Genomic DNA, 17,790 nt, shown 5'->3' with positions numbered 1-17,790 from the left:
CCTGGCCCTGATTGGCTGCTCCTATAAGCCCTTCTGTGACTGGCTGCCTCCTGCGCAGCCTCCCTAGGGCTGCTTTTAACCCCTTTTCTGGCAGTGTGGGGAAGACGCCCCATCACACACAGGTGTAATGTTGTGACTACACCAGGGTTCAGATGAGGTCTCAGACCCTGTACAGGACAGAATTTTGATTTCTTTATGTCCAATCATTTTCGCTCAAGTTATTGCTCGCTTTGCTGCACCTAGTCAGTTGAAAATATGTAACTTCATATGAGTAACAGAGAAATCAAGAATAAAATCAACTGGTGGGCGCAATACGAGGTAAGTGATGCATAAATATTAACTGATTACGTCTGTCCTTAGAATGTCACAAATTGACGAATGGGCGCTTCGTTAGGAGATGTGCTCGCTTACCCTTTCTGCATTAATTGAAAATGATGGTGGGATACAAATAACCAAACTGAGTTTTAAGTCTGTGCAAGCGGAGTTAATTGCTCTATTAGCATTCAGGGAAACTGCAGTGCAAGCCGGCTGCTTTATTTCAGACTGTGCATTCTGTCAACTGTTGGCGTAGGGTCTGGATCTCTTTGACAAGGGATCGATAGCTTTTCATTGCAGATGCCAGTTGTCAAGATGGTGTTGTCTATCAGAATATATTTCGTTTCATCAACGGTCTTTGGGGAGAAGTCATGCATCTTCTTAAGTAAGAAAAGTGACAAGTTAACTAAGAGCTTAAGTGGAAGAGAAGGAGATTCTATTATTTTGAGGCTCCCGTACAACTACTGGATTCAACAGTAAAATTGAAAATAAGCTGTATGGTTTTCATACAAGGTGTAGAATGTAATTAGAATACTTGACAATATTTCCAAGAGGTAGGGGAGATTGGAAGTCAGAAACAAACCAATATTGGTACACTTCTTGACCTGGCCTCATTTAGTTTCACTTGCAACTTTAGTTGGCTGTCTTTGCCTCAAATATAAAACAAGTGGTTCTTTTGTCACGGTTCTTGACGTTTGTAAAATACACACAGGAACAGGCGTGTCCAAAATACTGAAAACATTGACAGTGTATCATTGATCTGTGGGACTCACTCTTTAATATATTGTTTATATTCTAGTAGCTCCTGGAGGTGTGGATCAGGAGTTAAACAGGCTAGGAGTTGTACAACCACGTTGTAAGAGATGGCTTCTTCCCTGGAGGACTTAAGATATCTAAATAGCCGGGCGTGAAAGTAACTTAAATGACTTACTGGTACACAGGATGGCTGGGGTCCTGGGCAAGGCGGAAGTGGCAGGGCTGGGGCCAAAATCCCTCAGCCAGCCTTTCAGCGCTGCCTGGCCTGCGTCGCCCGGGGCTCCGGCTCCAGGTGCGGTAGCAGCAGCGCTGGCTGGGAGCCCCGGGCCCTTTAAATCGCTGCCAGAGTCCCAGGGCAGCTTCCCCTTTTGCACCCCACCCGCCCATCAGCAGCCCAGCCAGTATGGTTGACACTTTCTTACCATATTGGCTTACTTTCACCTCTGAAAACAGTCTTAACTGGGTTTTATCTTCATCTTTCCTGTTTGCAATAATAAGCCATAAGGTTTTTCTAGGTTACCTAGGCATAATTGAGGCCAAGATTTTACATTTTCAATTTACATGGGTGAAAGCAACTATGGGTACGTTAAGCCGAAAATGAACAGAAAGCAAACATAATATTTCTGCTTCAGGGCATAAGCCAATTCCTATCGGACAGATATGGGAAGAAACTTACTTTTAGGGACATTGTACACTTTCTTCTGAATCATCTAGTACTGGTTACTGCCTGAAACAGTGTACTGGACTAGACAGATTGTTCGTCTGATCCATTGTCCCTGCCTAGGGAACTCTTTTCTGCAAGATTGTTGTTAGAAGTCTGTCAAATTCTTAGTTCTTCCTTACCCATCCACTGCTGGGGTACTAGTCTTTTTAATAGAGCTTAATGAATAATTGCCCCTTTTTTGTGTGTGTTGGTTTTTGGGGAGGCTGAACTGAAGAATCAGGAGCAAAAAAATCAGTTTGCTTCAAACCAAAATTACTTTTCTTTTCTTTTCTTACTGTAACCATGTTTTATCAGCTTTTCATTTCAGGTTTGTGTCATCCCCCCTCTTGCCCCCCTGCATTTTTTGCTTTCTTGAAAAAATTAGGGTGTTTTTTTTTAAGTGAGCAGCTGTTTTAAAAAGGACTGAAATGAATAGTTTAAATTTTTTTCAAAAAAATTATTATTATTATCATTTTTTGGCTGAAGCCGTTCACCCAATTTAATATATAAAATATATATTAAAAAACTTATCCCTGAAGAGACTTTTAAAAATCCCAATTCTTAGGGTGCTTTATTTAACAATATAAGATACTTGAGGCTTACTTGGATCAACTTATTTGTATATCACAGTACAAAACAAAATGCATGTTAAAAAAACCCAACCCAAAGTACTTATTTATTTGACTTGCTTTTAGAAACTATAGTCAAATTTTTGTCAATAAAAATTCTTACCTGTTACTAATAGCTCTTCATACTTTTGAAAGAATTTCTGTGATCTACATCTTAAGTGATGTAACTTACCCATCTGTTCATTTCTTGCTCTCTCCATTGCAGCTAGTTAAGTCTGCTTGTTTCTAATTCTTATTCAGTTAATGTCAATAGTCTGATTTTGGTGCATTAACATGCTGCAGGAGTCTGTTAAAACTCTATAAAAAAAAAAACACCAAAAAACAACAGACACCACCCTCCCCCACCTCCGGTCCCAAACATTTGGGGGCTAAAGTTACTTGATAGTGTCCTTTTAATGATCACAACAGAGCAACAAGGCAGATGAAATTACAGTTGGAAATTCATGAATGTAAATTGATGCCTTCCTTAGCAAGTTGTCCTGGATATGAGTACCACTTCTCCTTGGAACGGAGCTGGGAATAAGGCCTAGGAATAGCGTCTCTTTTAAACCTGGTGTGAACTTGACAAGTAAGTCTCCAGAATGGATGAACAAAACAGTCACACGTCCGCCAAACCTGAAGATGACCTAAGTGTAAGTAGGTGATTTAAGTACCCTCCACTATTGTACCAGACCTGTGCACTGTGCATAGAGGGTTAAACCTATTCGTAAATTGACAACCTCTAAATTTTTATTGTTAATTATGTTTTATCGCTTTGAGTTAAAAATTCAGTCTATTCGTGTGTCTTCTGATGCATTGCAATGAGCATTTACTGACAGAATTGAAATATCAAATGTCAGTGTGACAAAATGGAAGGGATAGACTGGTTTCATGACAAGGAGCAGATTTCTGCTAAGAAATCTATTTCCAGGAAAGAAATCCAGCATTAAACTAAGTATAGCTACCTTTCAAATGTATAACTAAGGCTATCACTGCATTGGAGATTACATGTGGCAGAAAGAATGAGGAGTCATTAAATAATTTAGTGTATTGTGATACTTAAATTGCTTTATTAGCTTAACTGCATTTTATAGTGCAAAAATTGATCAGAAGCAGGAGAAAGATGCATGGTTTGAATAAAATAGAAAACCTAATCCATGATGTTTTAAACTCTTAATGCTTCTATTACTATGAAATGTTTTGGGTTAAACTAAATACCTCTTCTCAGTAAATCATTTTGTAAATATACAGCTTAGCCATTAGCGCTGCTATCATCAACTCGGTGCTCCGGCATTATGCACAAAAGCTTGCCATGCACAAAAGGCTTGATACATTAAGTTCTTTTTTTTTTCTCCCAGATAAAATGATGGTAGCTAACAGACTGATCAAATCTGAAGTATGAATTTACATATGCACTCATTAACAATGCAAGTACTAGGCAGCCATCATGCATTCCTACAGTTTGAGGGAGTATGTGCATCTCCTTCTTACACTAAAATTCTTTTAAACCTACCCGTCTTTGCAGTTAGGCCCGAAAGAAATGAATAGGAATAAGATGGCTCAGCTTCTATAGAAATCAATCTTGACCTGTACGTGCAATTAGTGACTTTTGGGTGTCCTATTTGGTATCTTAAAAGAGCCTGACTCTTTTAAAGAGGATGGGTCCTAAGTGTTTTCTGAAGATAGGGTCCTTCAGCTGTCGTGTTGGACACCCACATTTACTAGTTCCTTGAAAACTTTTGACTGCAGCTGTCAAATAGACAACAATATCCTTTTTCTATTTTTAAGCTTTCTCGATTACTGTATTCAATAGGATACCTTAAAGAAAGAGATGATGTCTGTTAAGTCTGTAGTGCTTTTCCATAAGGGTATAGAAAATTGCTAATTATTTAGAAACTGACATGACATAGACTGGTTGGATGCTAGATGTTTAATGGTTAAATACAGGCATTTCATACCTTCCTTTTTTGCTATGTCTGTGGTAAACAAAGTTAAAGATGGTCTAAGAGGCTAGGGGGCATGTGAGAACTGCCCGTCCTATCTGCCTGTTGTCGATTTTTCTGGATCTTGTATTGTATTATATCTGTTCCTTCTGTAATGATGTCAAGAGCCCTTCTCTTAAAAGGAGTACTATATTAGGGAAGTTAATATACAGCTGCTTTTGTAACTGAAAAGCCAATTAAGTCTGGCTTAGGCTGGTGGTTAAGCTACAGATGTGCATGCTGCTCTTAACCAGAGCTGCACAGAAAAACAAACCTCTGTTGTTGATAAAACCAGTGTGAACTTTTCTGGATTTGCAACAAGCAAAATACGTATTTCTTCCCAAAACGGTTTTTTCTGATGAAAGACAGTTTCTGGAGGGGAAAAATTTAGTTTGTACTCCAACCTCCTTCTCTGCCCCAATTTGCACTAATGCCTCCTAACTGAGCTTCCACTCTGCCTTCTACCGCTGCTCTTTGTATTCTATTGCTTGTCTGCTGAAATATACAAAAAGGTATACTCCGAGGGACTGGAAAATTTTATATACAAAAATACTCCGAGGGACTGGAAAGGATTTCCTGTTACCTATTTGCTAAGCTCCACCCCAAAATAGAATTGGTCAGCAAAGAATTCTCAAAGCAAAACTTGCTTTCTCATAGCTCTATCCACCGTTGCACTGTGATAGGCGACATTGTTCATGATGCTTTTTTATTACTACTACCCTAAGCTGCAGTAGCTGCTGTCTCTTTACTTTTCTGTTCCTGCCAAAATGATACTTCCCCCACCACCCCCATGTGGGGGCTGGTCATGCACAAATGCAGTGTGGGTTGCATACATACAGTTTAGATTGTTAATTGTTTGGAACCATCTTTTTGTTGTGTTTGTATGTGCTTAGCACAGCTGGGCCCCACACCATGTAGGAGGTGGGGGGGGGGGCTGAGGGGAGGTTCCTAGATACAGTGCTGACTTAATAATAAATTGGGTTTGTATAGTAACTTCGGGGGGAAATGTAAAAAGAAAAATTTCCTCTCTTCTGGGTGCAGGTTCGCTGAATGCTGTTTGAAATGTTCCCCGTGGCTCACTGTACATTGATTTTATTTGTTTGTTAGGTATCAAATATTTCAATCCAAATAGTAAATGCAGAAGAGAAGTTGGCAAAGAAGATACTTCCAAGGAAAAACCATGGCAAATCCAAATCTAAGAGGAAAGTAAAGAGAACAATATGGAATTTTCAAAATAAAATAATTCTTTTTACGCTGGTGCTGTTTGTGATAGGTGTTATAACTTGGACCTTACTGTGGCTCTTCATTGGTGAGTTACTGAAAGCTCATGCATATTTCACACATCAGTATGTTATTGAAGGCACTCAGTAAATTGCTTTTAGGCCTCAGTTGATCCGAGGTCTCTTCCTGCATTGCACATGAATTGATTCACGATGGTCTTTTAAGATGCTTTCCTTTGTCCCTTATGGTATGTCTGCACTGAGTTGGGCTTGCCAGGCTTGAACAAAGGGGCATTTAATTGTATGTAGATGTTCTGGCTCAGGCTGGAGCCCAGGTTGTAGGACCCTGCGAGGTGGAAGGGTCCCAGAGCTTGGGCTGCAGCCCATGCCTGAACTTCTATAGCACAATGAAATGCCTCTTTGTGCGAGCCCAAGTCAGCTGGCATGGGCCAGCTGCAGGTGTCTAATTGCAGTGTAGACGTACCCTTGGAACCTGCATCACAGTGACTTTTGCTTTAGCTCAATGTTGAACATGACTGTTGCTGGAATAACTCACTGCAGCTCCAAGCATCAGCCACTTCAAGTGATCACTTTATAGAGATGCAAAGCATTCTCTCCTCATGGTGGCTAACCATGCTAACTTGAATGCTCGTATAACGCCGACAGACCCCGGTCATCGGCGGGCAGGATCGAACCGGGGACCTCTGAAGCTTAGTGCATGAGCTAAAAGCCAACTGCCTGTTAGCTAAGGCTGTAGAGCAGACTCATTTTATCTCTCTTTAAGTGGTCTTGGTGCCACTAGATGGGACAGAACACTATATCCAGAAGGTGTGTGGGTTACATACTTCCCCTAGCTGAGTTGCTATTAAAAAAGAATTTTTAAAAAAGAAATTAACCTTCCTCTAACTATTTTGCAGTTGAAGCAGAAAACAAAGATGCCTTGTATTTTGTTGGATTATTTCGTGTCGCCAACATAGACTTTCTCCCAGAATATAGGCAGAAGGAGTCAAGAGAATTCCTCTCAGTGGCACAGAACGTGCAGCAAGTGGTAAGAACATAGATCATGTTACAGTGTTAGCAAACAGTTCAGAGCCATGAATGATATTAGAAGAAGCTTCAGTTTTGGCAGTAACACTGGCTGTGTAAAGGGTTTGCCGCCTGGAGTAATCCTAGAAATGTAGGGCTGGAAGGGACCTTCAGAAGTCATCATGTCAAGCCTGCTGCTCCGAGGCAGGACCAAGTAAACCTAGATCATTCCGGACAGGTGTTTTGTCTAATCTCTTTTTTAAAAACCGCAAATGACCGGGATTCCACAACCTCCCTTGGAAGCCTATTCCAGTGTTTAACTCTTTTCTAATATCCAACCTAAATCTCCCAAACTGCGGATGGCGCCCATTACTACGTGTCCTACCTTCAGTGGACATGGAGAACAATTGATCACTGTCTTCTTTATAACAGCCCTTGAACATATTTTGAACACTGTTATCAAGTCTCCCCCTGCTCCTACCGAAATCGTCTTTTCTCAAACGAGAAACAAGTCCAGTTTTTTAACCTTTCCTCATAGGTCAGGTTTTCTAAACCTTTTACCCTCTGTTGTTGTTGTTGCGCTCCTTGACTCTCTGCAATTTGTCCACATCTTTCCACCCAGAATTGCACACAGTAGTCCATCAGAGGCCTTACCAATGCTAAGTAGAGCAGGATAATTACCCCCTGTTCCCCATGTCTTACATCCAATATTCCTGTTAATACACCTTACAATACAAAAATTTGCCTTTTTTTGCAATTGCATCACATTGTTGACTCATTGAAGTTGTGATCATCATTGCCCCCAGATACTCTTCAGCAGTACTGCTATCTAGCCAGTTATTTCTCCTTGTGTAGTTGTGCATTTGATTTTTTTCCCCTTGGTTTTTATTGAATTTAATCTTGTTGAATTCAGACCAATTGTCCAATTTGTGAAGATCAGTACTTCTGCGCTCCCAAGTGCTTGCAACCCTTCCTGGCTTGGTGTCATCTGCAAGTTTTATAAGCATACTCTCCACTCCGATATCCAAGTCACTTAATGAAATTATTGAATAGTACCAGACCCAGGACTGACCCCCTACTACAGATGTCGTCCTCCCAGTTTGATAGCAAACCATTGATAATAACTCTTTTAGTATGGTCTTTCAGCCAGTTGTGCACCCACCTTATAGTAGTTTCATCTAGACCGCATTTCCCTACTTACCTTATGAGATGTGAGACTGTGTCAAAAGCCTTACTAAAATCAAAACATATCTACTGCTTCCCCCATCCACTAGGCCAGTAAGCCTGCCAACAAAAGAAATTAGGTTAGCTTGGCATGATTTGTTCTTGACAAATCCATGATGTCTATTCATTAAAACCTTGTTATCCTTTAGGTGCTTACAAATTATTGTTTAATAATTTGTTCCAGTATCTTTCTGGGTACTGAAGTTAAGCTCACTACTGTATACATTTCCAGGTCCTCTTTGTTCCCCTTTTAAAGAAAGGCACTATGTCTGCCTGTCTTCAGTTATCTGGGATCTCACCCGTCCTCTGAGAGTTCTCAAAGATAACTGCTATCAATTCCAAGATGGCATCAGCTAGTTCCTTAAGTACTCCAGGATGAATTTCTTCAGGCCCTGCTGACTGAATGTATCTAACTAATGTATCTGACTAATGTATCTAATATTAACTTCACACAGTTAATATTAGCATCGGGTCAACATTTACTTTTTTTTTCTTTTTTTTAAGACTGAAGCAAAATAGGCATTAAACATCTTTTGCCTTCTTGATAGCATCAGTTATTAGCGCTTCTTCCTCACTAAGTAGAGGAGCTACTCTTTCCTGCATCTTTCTCTTGCTCCTAATGTATTTAAAGAAACTCTTTTATTGCCTTTTATGTCCCTTGCTAGGTTTAACTCATTGCGTGCCTTAGTCTTTCTGATTTTATCCCTATCTGCTCGAGCTATTCTTCCGCATTTCTCCTTAGCAATTTATCCATGTTTCCACTTTTTGATGGAGCCATATTGGTCTGTTCTTATTCTTCCTATCTTTTCTTCATATCCATATAGCTTGCAGTTGTGCCTGTAATAGCATCTCTTTGAGAAACTGCCACCTCGCCTGAACTCTTTTTTTCCCCTTACCTTTTGTTCCTGTGGCAACTTATTTACCAATTCTGTATCTGTCTGCGTTTTAGATGTTTGGTGTTCTTATTTTGCTTAATCTACTTAATTACAACTTACTCCGTAGTTTGCCCACCCCTGGCCTAGGGTGGAAGCCTCTAGGTTCAAGATGCCTGTCTGGTGGGGGATCCCACAGGCAGACGAAGAGCTAGCAGTGGTGTTGGTGACATGCCATTTTCCTCCCATAATGAGTGCTTCTGTGTAGAATATCTGCTGGCTAACTCCCTTAGTCTCCTATCTGCCTTTGTCTCACCAGCCATGTGGAAGGAAGAAAAAACCTGGTTGCTTTTGAGTCTTGTTTGTTACAAATTAAACTCAGGATGGGTCTATTTAAGTTTACAAACCTTTCACACAGTCCTGCATCCATCAATGGATGTACTTGATATGGGAGACACTGAAAAGAAACCAACATGGAATCCCATAAACCCCTTTTTTCGGGTCACTTTGCAGAAATGAACTGCCATTTAATATTAAGCTCGAGATATTGAATGTGAAGACTTTTTATTAACTTGATATCTGTTGACTGTTTCCTGGCCTGCAGCATCAGTAATGTCCTTAGAGCTCTTGAATGCATTTAATTTCCTCCTAATGCTTGCCTGTTTTGAAGAAGCGTATTCTTCCCAAAATGCTTTGCTCCAGTCAGACACAGCAGGAGCAGCTCACAGAGCATTCCATAGTGTGGTGGAACTGCTGAACTCAGGGAAAATGGTCAAACACAAGAGTTTGTGCCAAAGAGGAAAATGGAGACATGAAGGCAGTTGTTCTAGGAAAATAGTGAAGATTTAGAGAGGGAGAAGTCTGGTGTTCAGAGATGGCAGTGTTGTCAGCCACAAGCATTCAGCAATCATGAATCAGGCTGCAACAAATCAGGAGATTTTGAAGAGTAATGCTAGGTCTTTTTTATTCGCTTTCTGATGTTTCAGCCTTTTTGTTAACGTATTGCAGTTTTTCCTGCAGCCAGGAGGACCAGAAACTTTTAAAAATGAAACCGTTACATGTTCATATAAGAGCTATGTATTGTCAACTAAATATAGTGAGAGACTAATGATAAAATGTTGCGAGTTTGCAATGCTGACAAGAGCAGTCATTGGAAGCCATTTACAGTGCATCACTAGTATTCTTGTTCCTGCAAAACCCATCATCTGTTACGTGCTCTGGAGCTCTATCTACTGGCAACTTATTTCCATATACATATGGATGTACTGCACTTCTGTAATAAATAGCAGCATGATGGGGAGGAGGGTAATTGTAGGATCTGGCTCACAAAATACTTGCAAGTGGATAAGTTAAATTTACTTGTTCTGTTTCACACGTTTTTGGTGGGGTATTTGAATGTTGACATGCCTGGAAAAAAAAGTGACAAACCTGCTTGATTATTGGAGGTTCTAAATCCAGGTGTGAGCTCTGTTTGTGTCTCACTCTCATAAGTGGCCTTGTCACACCCAGTTCTGATCTTTACCATTCCACAGAATTTAATTTTGGGGAGGGTAGGAGAAATAGGGCTTTTTAAAAGGAAAAGAATGTGTTTTAGAGGCCATGTGGTGACTGCTTCTTTTTCACCTGAATCTTATCTGCTTGAGAAGGGAATTGTTCATGTAACCATAGAGAAAATTAAATGGAATAGTCTAATGTGACACACCGAGTAAGGAGGGGAAGTTCTTTTGCCCCTGTATTCTGTAACATGTTTTTGAAATGATGCACCTTTGTCCTTCCATTCTGGCTCAAAGGTCACTGCAGTATATGGCTTTCACATGAGAGGCAGTGAAATAGGGGAAACTCATCAAGTTACCTTCCTTCCCCTCAGTGAAAAGACCTAATTGTTAATAAATCACTTCAAGCCTAATCTGGAGAAGTATTGAACATTCACAACTCCCTTTGATTTACAGGTTTTTAATTAGTGTTTCCTGACATTATTATTTAGTTCCTTACATTTTAACATTATAAATTGGGCACAAACAAAATATCAGTCCCTCCTTGATTTTGTAGCTCATGCCTTCCTCCAAAAGAGATGGCCACAGTGTCTAGCCATTCATGTCCATGCTGAATTAAATGCTGTCTACAGGAGGGAAAGTGGTTCAAAACTACTTCAGGCATATGCCATCTAGTGGCGAAGTGTAGTATGCTTTTTCCATCAATATGGTAGGAAAACCCAGTTATAACTCTATTTTGGAACATTCTAAGAAGTGGCGTCTCAAGCTTTCCAGGCTACTGTACCCCTTTCAGGAGTCTGAATTGTCTTGCATACCCCCAAGTTTCATCTCACTTAATCTACTTGCTTACAAAATCAGACATAAAAATACACAGGTGTCACAGTGCACTGTTACTGAAAAATGGCTTACGTTCTCATTTTTACCATATAATTATAAAATAAATTGATTGGAATATAACTATTGCTCTATATACTATACACTGAAATGTAAATACAATATAAACAAGTCATTGCACGGAAGGTGCAGTTAAGTCATGGCTACACATAGTTAAATACATGTTTAGCATACTGAGCACGTGCCCATTCTCCTTAAGACCTGTCTGGAGGTTACAAGCTGTAGCTGACTTGTAGAAACACTAACTTTTTCATCCACATAACATTTTTCTTTCTCTTCCAGATGAACTTGGTTTACACAACCTCTGCCTTCTCCAAATTTTATAAACAGTCCATTGTTTCCGATGTCAGGTAAAACTCAACGCAGTGTGTGTGCATGTCTTTGTCAGGTGTGGTGATGATGCTTGAATGCTGTAATCCTGGGGAGTGTAGTTCACCATACAAACTAAATTTTGTGTGAAACTCACTCGGAGTTATTTTGGTTCTGCCTGGTCCATGCACACATTTGCACTGATAAAACTAAATCTGTTTAAACTGAGTTAAACCAGTGCCGCTTCATGTGTGGTAACACTTAAACCTGGCTAGGGGTTAGCTAATGCTGTACAATCAGTCTTAAGCTCATAAAGGTGTTTAAACAGGTTTAATTACACCAGTGCAAATTTCTGTGTAGACAAAGGTCGAGGGTTTGAAACTTGTGGGAGGGCTTGGGGGGAGGCAAAACAATCATGAACTGAAATCTTGGTTGCCACTTGAAACTAAAGAGATGAATTTACCCTACTGATTTAGTTAACCGATGCAAAAGGGTGCGTATACACTGTTTTATATCCATTTGAACTAGGCTTACTTTAGTTTAGTTTGTCTGTTAGAAATTGGTTTAAGCTAACTTGAAATAAGCATCTGTTAATCTGAACTGGTGTCTACCTGGGGATTTGCACCAGTTGAACAAAATAAACTAATAGTTTGTCTATTGGTGTAGTTTAAAGCAGTACAACTCCTTAGCTCTGGTCTGCACTACAGAGTTAAGTCATCGCAAGGCAGCTTACACTGACCTAAATCTGTAAGCGTCTACACTAAAATGTTGCACCCACTATGTCAACTTAACTCCAGCTCTGCGAGAGATGTAGCGCTTGGGTTGACCTGGTTAGGTCAATGCAGTGTCAGTGTAGACACTGCGTTGCTTACATCGACTTGATGGCTTTCAGAAGCCTTCCCACACCCCACGCTGACAATTAAATTGGTAAAGTGCTCCTGCTGATACCAGGAGCATAGTGTGGACATGCAAAAGCCATTTAATTACTGTGGTGGTTGTATATCGATGTAACTTAGGTTGACATAATTTTGTAGTGTAGACATACCCTTAGTGTGGATGCAGTTACACTGCGATAAAGATGTTTTATATTGATGTAGCTATTCCTGTAGGGGAAAGAGAATGAACCTTGCCTGCACTGAAAAAAGTCTGCCAGTATAGCTGTAGGAGAAAACTCTCTAGTGCAGGTTCAGCTTATTCCAGCAAAAGAGTTGTTTTACCAACTTAGAATTATACCAGTTCCCTGAAAAAAACATTCTACACTGACAAAATGACACTTTTTGCCAGAATATCTCCATCTACACTAGGGCTTTTGCTGGAATAGCGTTAGCTGTTTGGGGTGTGACAAAAATAAATAAATAATTTTTCTTTTCTATTTATTTTAACACACTCTTAACTGACACAGTTGTGTCAGAAAAACTTTTTAATATATAGACCAGATTTAACTATACCAGTAAGGTATCTTTCTACCAGTATAACTCTGCCCAGGCTTGGGCTTGTATCAGTTTAACTAAGTTGGTGGTAAAACCACACCCCAGCCACGTAGTTATACTGATATAACTTTAAAATGTAGACCAGGCTTCAGCCAGGGGAGCAGACAGAAGATAGATAGAGGCTCAGTTCTCTTATGAAACCTAAAGATAGGATTAAATAGTAGTAGAAACTGTTTTAGGATACCACAAAGTGGTTGTTCAAGGATAACATTATAGGAGAGATGATCTTTCCTTCATTGCTACTTCATTCCTTAGGGAACCAAGCCAACTCCAAATCAGGTGGAAAGATTTCCATTTGCCTCAGTAGAAGGTGGGGGCCCTCTGAAAGTTACTCTAATTGTTTATGATCTTAAATCGTGTCTTCTGAAGAGAGAGTGAGACTGCCCAGTGTGTCAAAACAATGAACCCAGATATAAAGTGGGAACCGTACTCTTCTAAATCACTATCCAGAAGCCCATGAAAATGTCCAATTTGACGAACATTGCAATATGACAGAATCTATATGTACATTTAATTTCAGTAACAACAACAATGGAGGCCTTCTTATTCATTTTTGGATCGTATTTGTGGTACCACAGGCTAAAGGCCAAGTGTTCTGCGAGGACTGTGTGGCTGCCATTTTAAAGGACTCTGTTCAGACAAGTATCATCAACCGGACCTCAGTGGGGAGCCTTCAAGGGCTTGCAGTCGACATGGACTCCATTGTGTTGAGTGGTCAGTATTTGTACATGTCTGCATCCTTAATGAATTACTTCATGTATTAGAAGTCTGTTATCCTAGAATAGCAACTGTTATAAAACTACCAGGTCTCCTATCCTCAGCTCCACTATTAATTTATGATAAAAGCAAAAAGCTACATCGAGGCCCCATTTCAGGTGGAAGATGAACTGAAGCACTGAATCCCAAGGCTCCCCAACTTTGGGAAGGTTTGAATTCAGTTTAATTTGTTGGCACCATAAGAGTGAACTTCCTGATTTTGTAAGACACAAATCCCAGTCCTCTCACTAACATTAGTTCAATCTGTTTGCCTTTAATCTAAGGATTGTTGTTTTTTTAAGAACAAAGGCAAAGGACCATGCTTTTTTGGTGAGGACCTTTCTCGTCTATGTTTGCCTAGAAAGGGGGCTGTGCCCTGATTGTGGAAGGCAGTGAGAGACTTCTTATGTGACTGATGACCAGGAAGTTCCTATCCTGTATTAAGGGCCGAATCTTGAAGGTGCTGAGCATGCTCAACTCCTACTGCCTTCAGTGGCAGTTGAGTGCTCAGCAGCTCACGCAGTTGGGGGCCTTTAGATTTTAGTGAGGACGAGGACACGGGTAATGCATCATTCAGTGCATTCACTGATGACATGGCCCTAAATCAGATTACAACATGTGCAAGTTGAGCAGTGTGGGCCCCTAAGATCTAACACAAAACTGTGTGTTCTGCCTCCATAGTGGCCAGATAGCACACTCTGGCAGGTGTGTAGCCTGAGAAACAAATAGGGTTTCTGATGATCAGCAATTGGACAGGTTCTAGGATGGATGGGATTTTCTCAGTGTTGAATCTCCCTTAAAAGTGTGAGAGCTGGAATTACTAAAATTATATGAATTTATTCCACAGAATTCTCACTGCTCTTTCTCTGCTGAGCCTATTCAGGTGTCAGACACTCTCCACAGAGTATTATGAAACTGATAGCTGAAATATGTAAAGTGCAGTCATTACTAAGTTTATATGGATTTGGCTAGATTTAAATATTAGATTTTTTGAATTCCATGTAAAATATGAGCAGGTTCACTTTAATTTCTTTTCCAGTGCAGCTGGGCTTCGATCAGATTATTCTTCAACAACTGGAACAGGTAATTTTGGTGGTGGTGGTTGTTTGTTTTGTTTCCATAGTCACTATGTTTTATTCCCTTGTAATGAGATGTGCATTTGCTCAGTTTTGTTCTACCAGGGTAAAATTCAGCCATGGCATGTATGTGTGGAGCTGCCATTGCAGTCAAAGTCCTGCTTGTGCCCAAGCACAGAATCTGTCTCTGAAAATATTGTTTGGTGGTATTTTGATAGACATCACAAACCACTATCGATATATGCTTTATAATTATGTCTGTGTGAAACTCCAAGGCTTAGGTTTTCGGGGTGTATTATTGTCCTCCACTTTGTTCCCTCTGAAATTACATAATGAGTTTAGTGTCTGAATGAATCCCATAACTTAAAGCAAAAGTTGCTCAAAACTGCTTAGTTTTTCCTGACCTTAGGGGTTGACACCATGCAGAGCCTCACTTGGTTTCACACTCTTGCCATAAATCGGAGTTGCTTGAAACTCAGATCTCATTTGCTAAAATGTTCATGTACTTGATTGTTTCTTGGATTCATTCTAGGCCATAGCAGCAGTTGGCACGGGGTCTACAGGGTTCTTTCTACATGCTTTTTTAAGTATGTTAAGGAGCCACTTATGGGACTGAAATAGTACAAGATGTGTGTTCCAACTCCATGGTAATGGCAATAACATGAAGATCAGATCTTGCATTAATTTAGTCCTGTATGTGGCTCCTCTAGATGGGAAAAGAGGGAGGGGAGAAGGAAAAAGAGGACCATTTGATACAAACAGATGTTTGAGATTCTCTCTCCTAAACATGAATGGAAAAGATGACATCACGTTCTAGTCCTCCCTTGTCCACATGATACACTCACTGTGTATGTGAGAGCAGTTGGTAATTGGTATCTAAAAGAAGCTTGATACTGGAATACCATGGGGCTGCAGGTAAACATTTAAATTAATTTTCCAGAGTGGTCTAGGAAAACTTGCACTGGTGCTATCTTGTTTCATGCCTGACTTCAGTTAGTTATTGAAATGATTTACTTTCACAATTACTAAAATAACCCACAAAATTACTGTAGTCAAATGAAATTAATAAAAATTAGTTGTCAGCAAAGCTGATCTTGTACTGGGGGCAGTGGGTGGAATGAACATCTGTTATGAATCAAAAACTGATTTTTGGTGACTAATAACTGCACTAATTCTGAAAAAAAAAAAGAACTATGTGAGAGAGAAATTGAGTTTATGTTGAAGGTATGTGACATTTATGCTGTTCAGTCATTGATGTGAATAAATATTTCAAGAATATTAAGGGACATTTGAAAGCCTCAGAAATACCTGCTTTTTCATGCATTAACTCACCACTGATTAGCCTCTCAGCTCTAATAATTTACACTTCTGCAAAGAAGACTTGTTGGCAACCTTGCTAGGAACTTGCTGCTACTCGTCATGTTAAGAGAAATATTTAATTTGGTTTACCAGTTGCAACATAGTAAAACAGCTGCTTTTGGGTTCACCCACAGATGCATTTACAAATATTCCAGTAATCTTTTCATTGATGTTTCAAGGGGGTAACTATCTGAGCTGAGGAAAATGTACCCTTTTCATTTGTAAAGACTGAGGTAATTACCTTGTGTGGGCCCAATTCTTTTGTATTCCCCCTCTTTCCTTTTAAAGAATAGTGCTAAGAGTTTCAGGTATGAATAAATTGAAAATCCCAAAGCTTTTTGAATTGAAACTAAGGGCTTGACAGTTACATAAACTGGCTCATCTTAACTTAAATTAAAGTTTGCCAACTTCAGTGGTACTTTCCAATGAGCTTTGTTCAGATTTCAATTTTTGTCATAAACTGAAACCAGACAAGTTATATGTGGTTTGGGGCTTTCTTGGGAATGTTGCACCAAACCCTAATAATTTGTACTATTTGCGCTGTAGACACTTGCTGGCAGAATTGTTAGCCTGTTTCTTTTAACAAGTAAAAGAGCAATATCTAAGCAGATGGACACTTCAGTTGAGAAACCTTAATGACAGCAACACAACAGTGTACTTTGGATGTTCTGAAGCTTAGAAATCAATGGTGCACAGTGAAGACCAGAAATCTCACAGATTTCTGCCATGTGGCTGGACAAACTTTTCACAATGAACAATTAGAATTTACCTCTTTTTTCTGTTGACCCGTGAACCCTTGTGTATGTCAAATGTATTGTGCAAATAGCAGCTTTTCAAAATGACAGTACTTCTAGTGCAAATGCTTCTTCAAATATTTATTCATGCTGGCATGCACCCTGCTTTTATTCTCTCCCAATTTTCTTGTGGCTATAACTGTCTTTAATCATAGACTTGTGGATAAATAAGGCTGTAAAAGCCAGTGGGATATATTGGCATGTTCTGTTCACAAGAAACTTTATGAAAACACTTGTTACATTTGTCCATCTTGTTTCACTCTCCTTCTCCCGCACCCAACCCCGACTTGACTAGGTGCAGTGAGTCAATATTAATGTTGAAAATGTGGTATTTCTACAGGAACAAATTGCATATATGATCTATACGCAGATCGTCTGCATCGGCACTTTCCACTGGACATCACTGCTACCTCAGGGAGAATTATTTGTTATTTCAAATTGATTGCATTAGTGGGCCATCTAATTCGTCTCTCTATAGCGTCTATTCGCATTGAAGCAGATAACTGCATCACTGACTCACTGACCATTTATGACTCCTTGATGCCAATCAAAAGTAAGATACTCTACCGGTATGTATATATTTTAAATGAGAATTCTTTGGTTCTGCAAGCTTTTCATGAGGTTTTTTTGTGTTTTTACTTTTTAGTTTAAGTACTCACTAAATTTTGTGTTTTGTACAAATGATGATAATGAACTTCATTATCTTACGTGAAGAAATGAGTGGAAAAACTGGTCTTGCTAATGAAAAGGCATTTGGAAAATGGTAAATTGTTAACTTAGATGCAAAAGTGTGAAAATATGCAGCTTGTTATTGGGCAGAATTTCCATTTCCTTTCAGGAAGCATGGGTAGACTGGAAGAAATTTCAAAATTTCATCCTTTGAATAAATTAGGAGATGACAAGAAACTTTGCT

The 17,790-nt window shown here is 39.6% G+C and overlaps 1 protein-coding gene across 2 annotated transcripts in view; it reads left to right on the top strand.

Annotated features, from left to right (window-relative positions):
- The first annotated feature begins 2,984 nt into the window (after positions 1-2,984).
- The window catches only part of TMPRSS7 (transmembrane serine protease 7), a 48,979-nt gene continuing 34,173 nt past the window's right edge, over positions 2,985-17,790 (top strand). Inside the window, exons 1-7 of one of the 2 annotated variants that reach the window (XM_073328805.2) lie at positions 2,985-3,035; positions 5,472-5,673; positions 6,502-6,632; positions 11,376-11,443; positions 13,413-13,606; positions 14,693-14,731; positions 17,218-17,446. In XM_073328805.2, the coding sequence (XP_073184906.1) occupies positions 2,985-3,035; positions 5,472-5,673; positions 6,502-6,632; positions 11,376-11,443; positions 13,413-13,606; positions 14,693-14,731; positions 17,218-17,446 (914 nt within the window). Of the gene's footprint in view, positions 3,036-5,471; positions 5,674-6,501; positions 6,633-11,375; positions 11,444-13,412; positions 13,607-14,692; positions 14,732-17,217; positions 17,447-17,790 lie in introns of those variants that run through there. The other variant, XM_078851303.1, reaches the window with a different exon arrangement.

This window comes from Lepidochelys kempii, chromosome 1 (genome assembly GCF_965140285.1).
Source record: "Lepidochelys kempii isolate rLepKem1 chromosome 1, rLepKem1.hap1, whole genome shotgun sequence".
NCBI lineage: Eukaryota > Metazoa > Chordata > Testudines > Cheloniidae > Lepidochelys > Lepidochelys kempii.
Note: the sequence above shows the minus strand (reverse complement) of the source record. Positions and strands in the feature narration are given on the sequence as shown.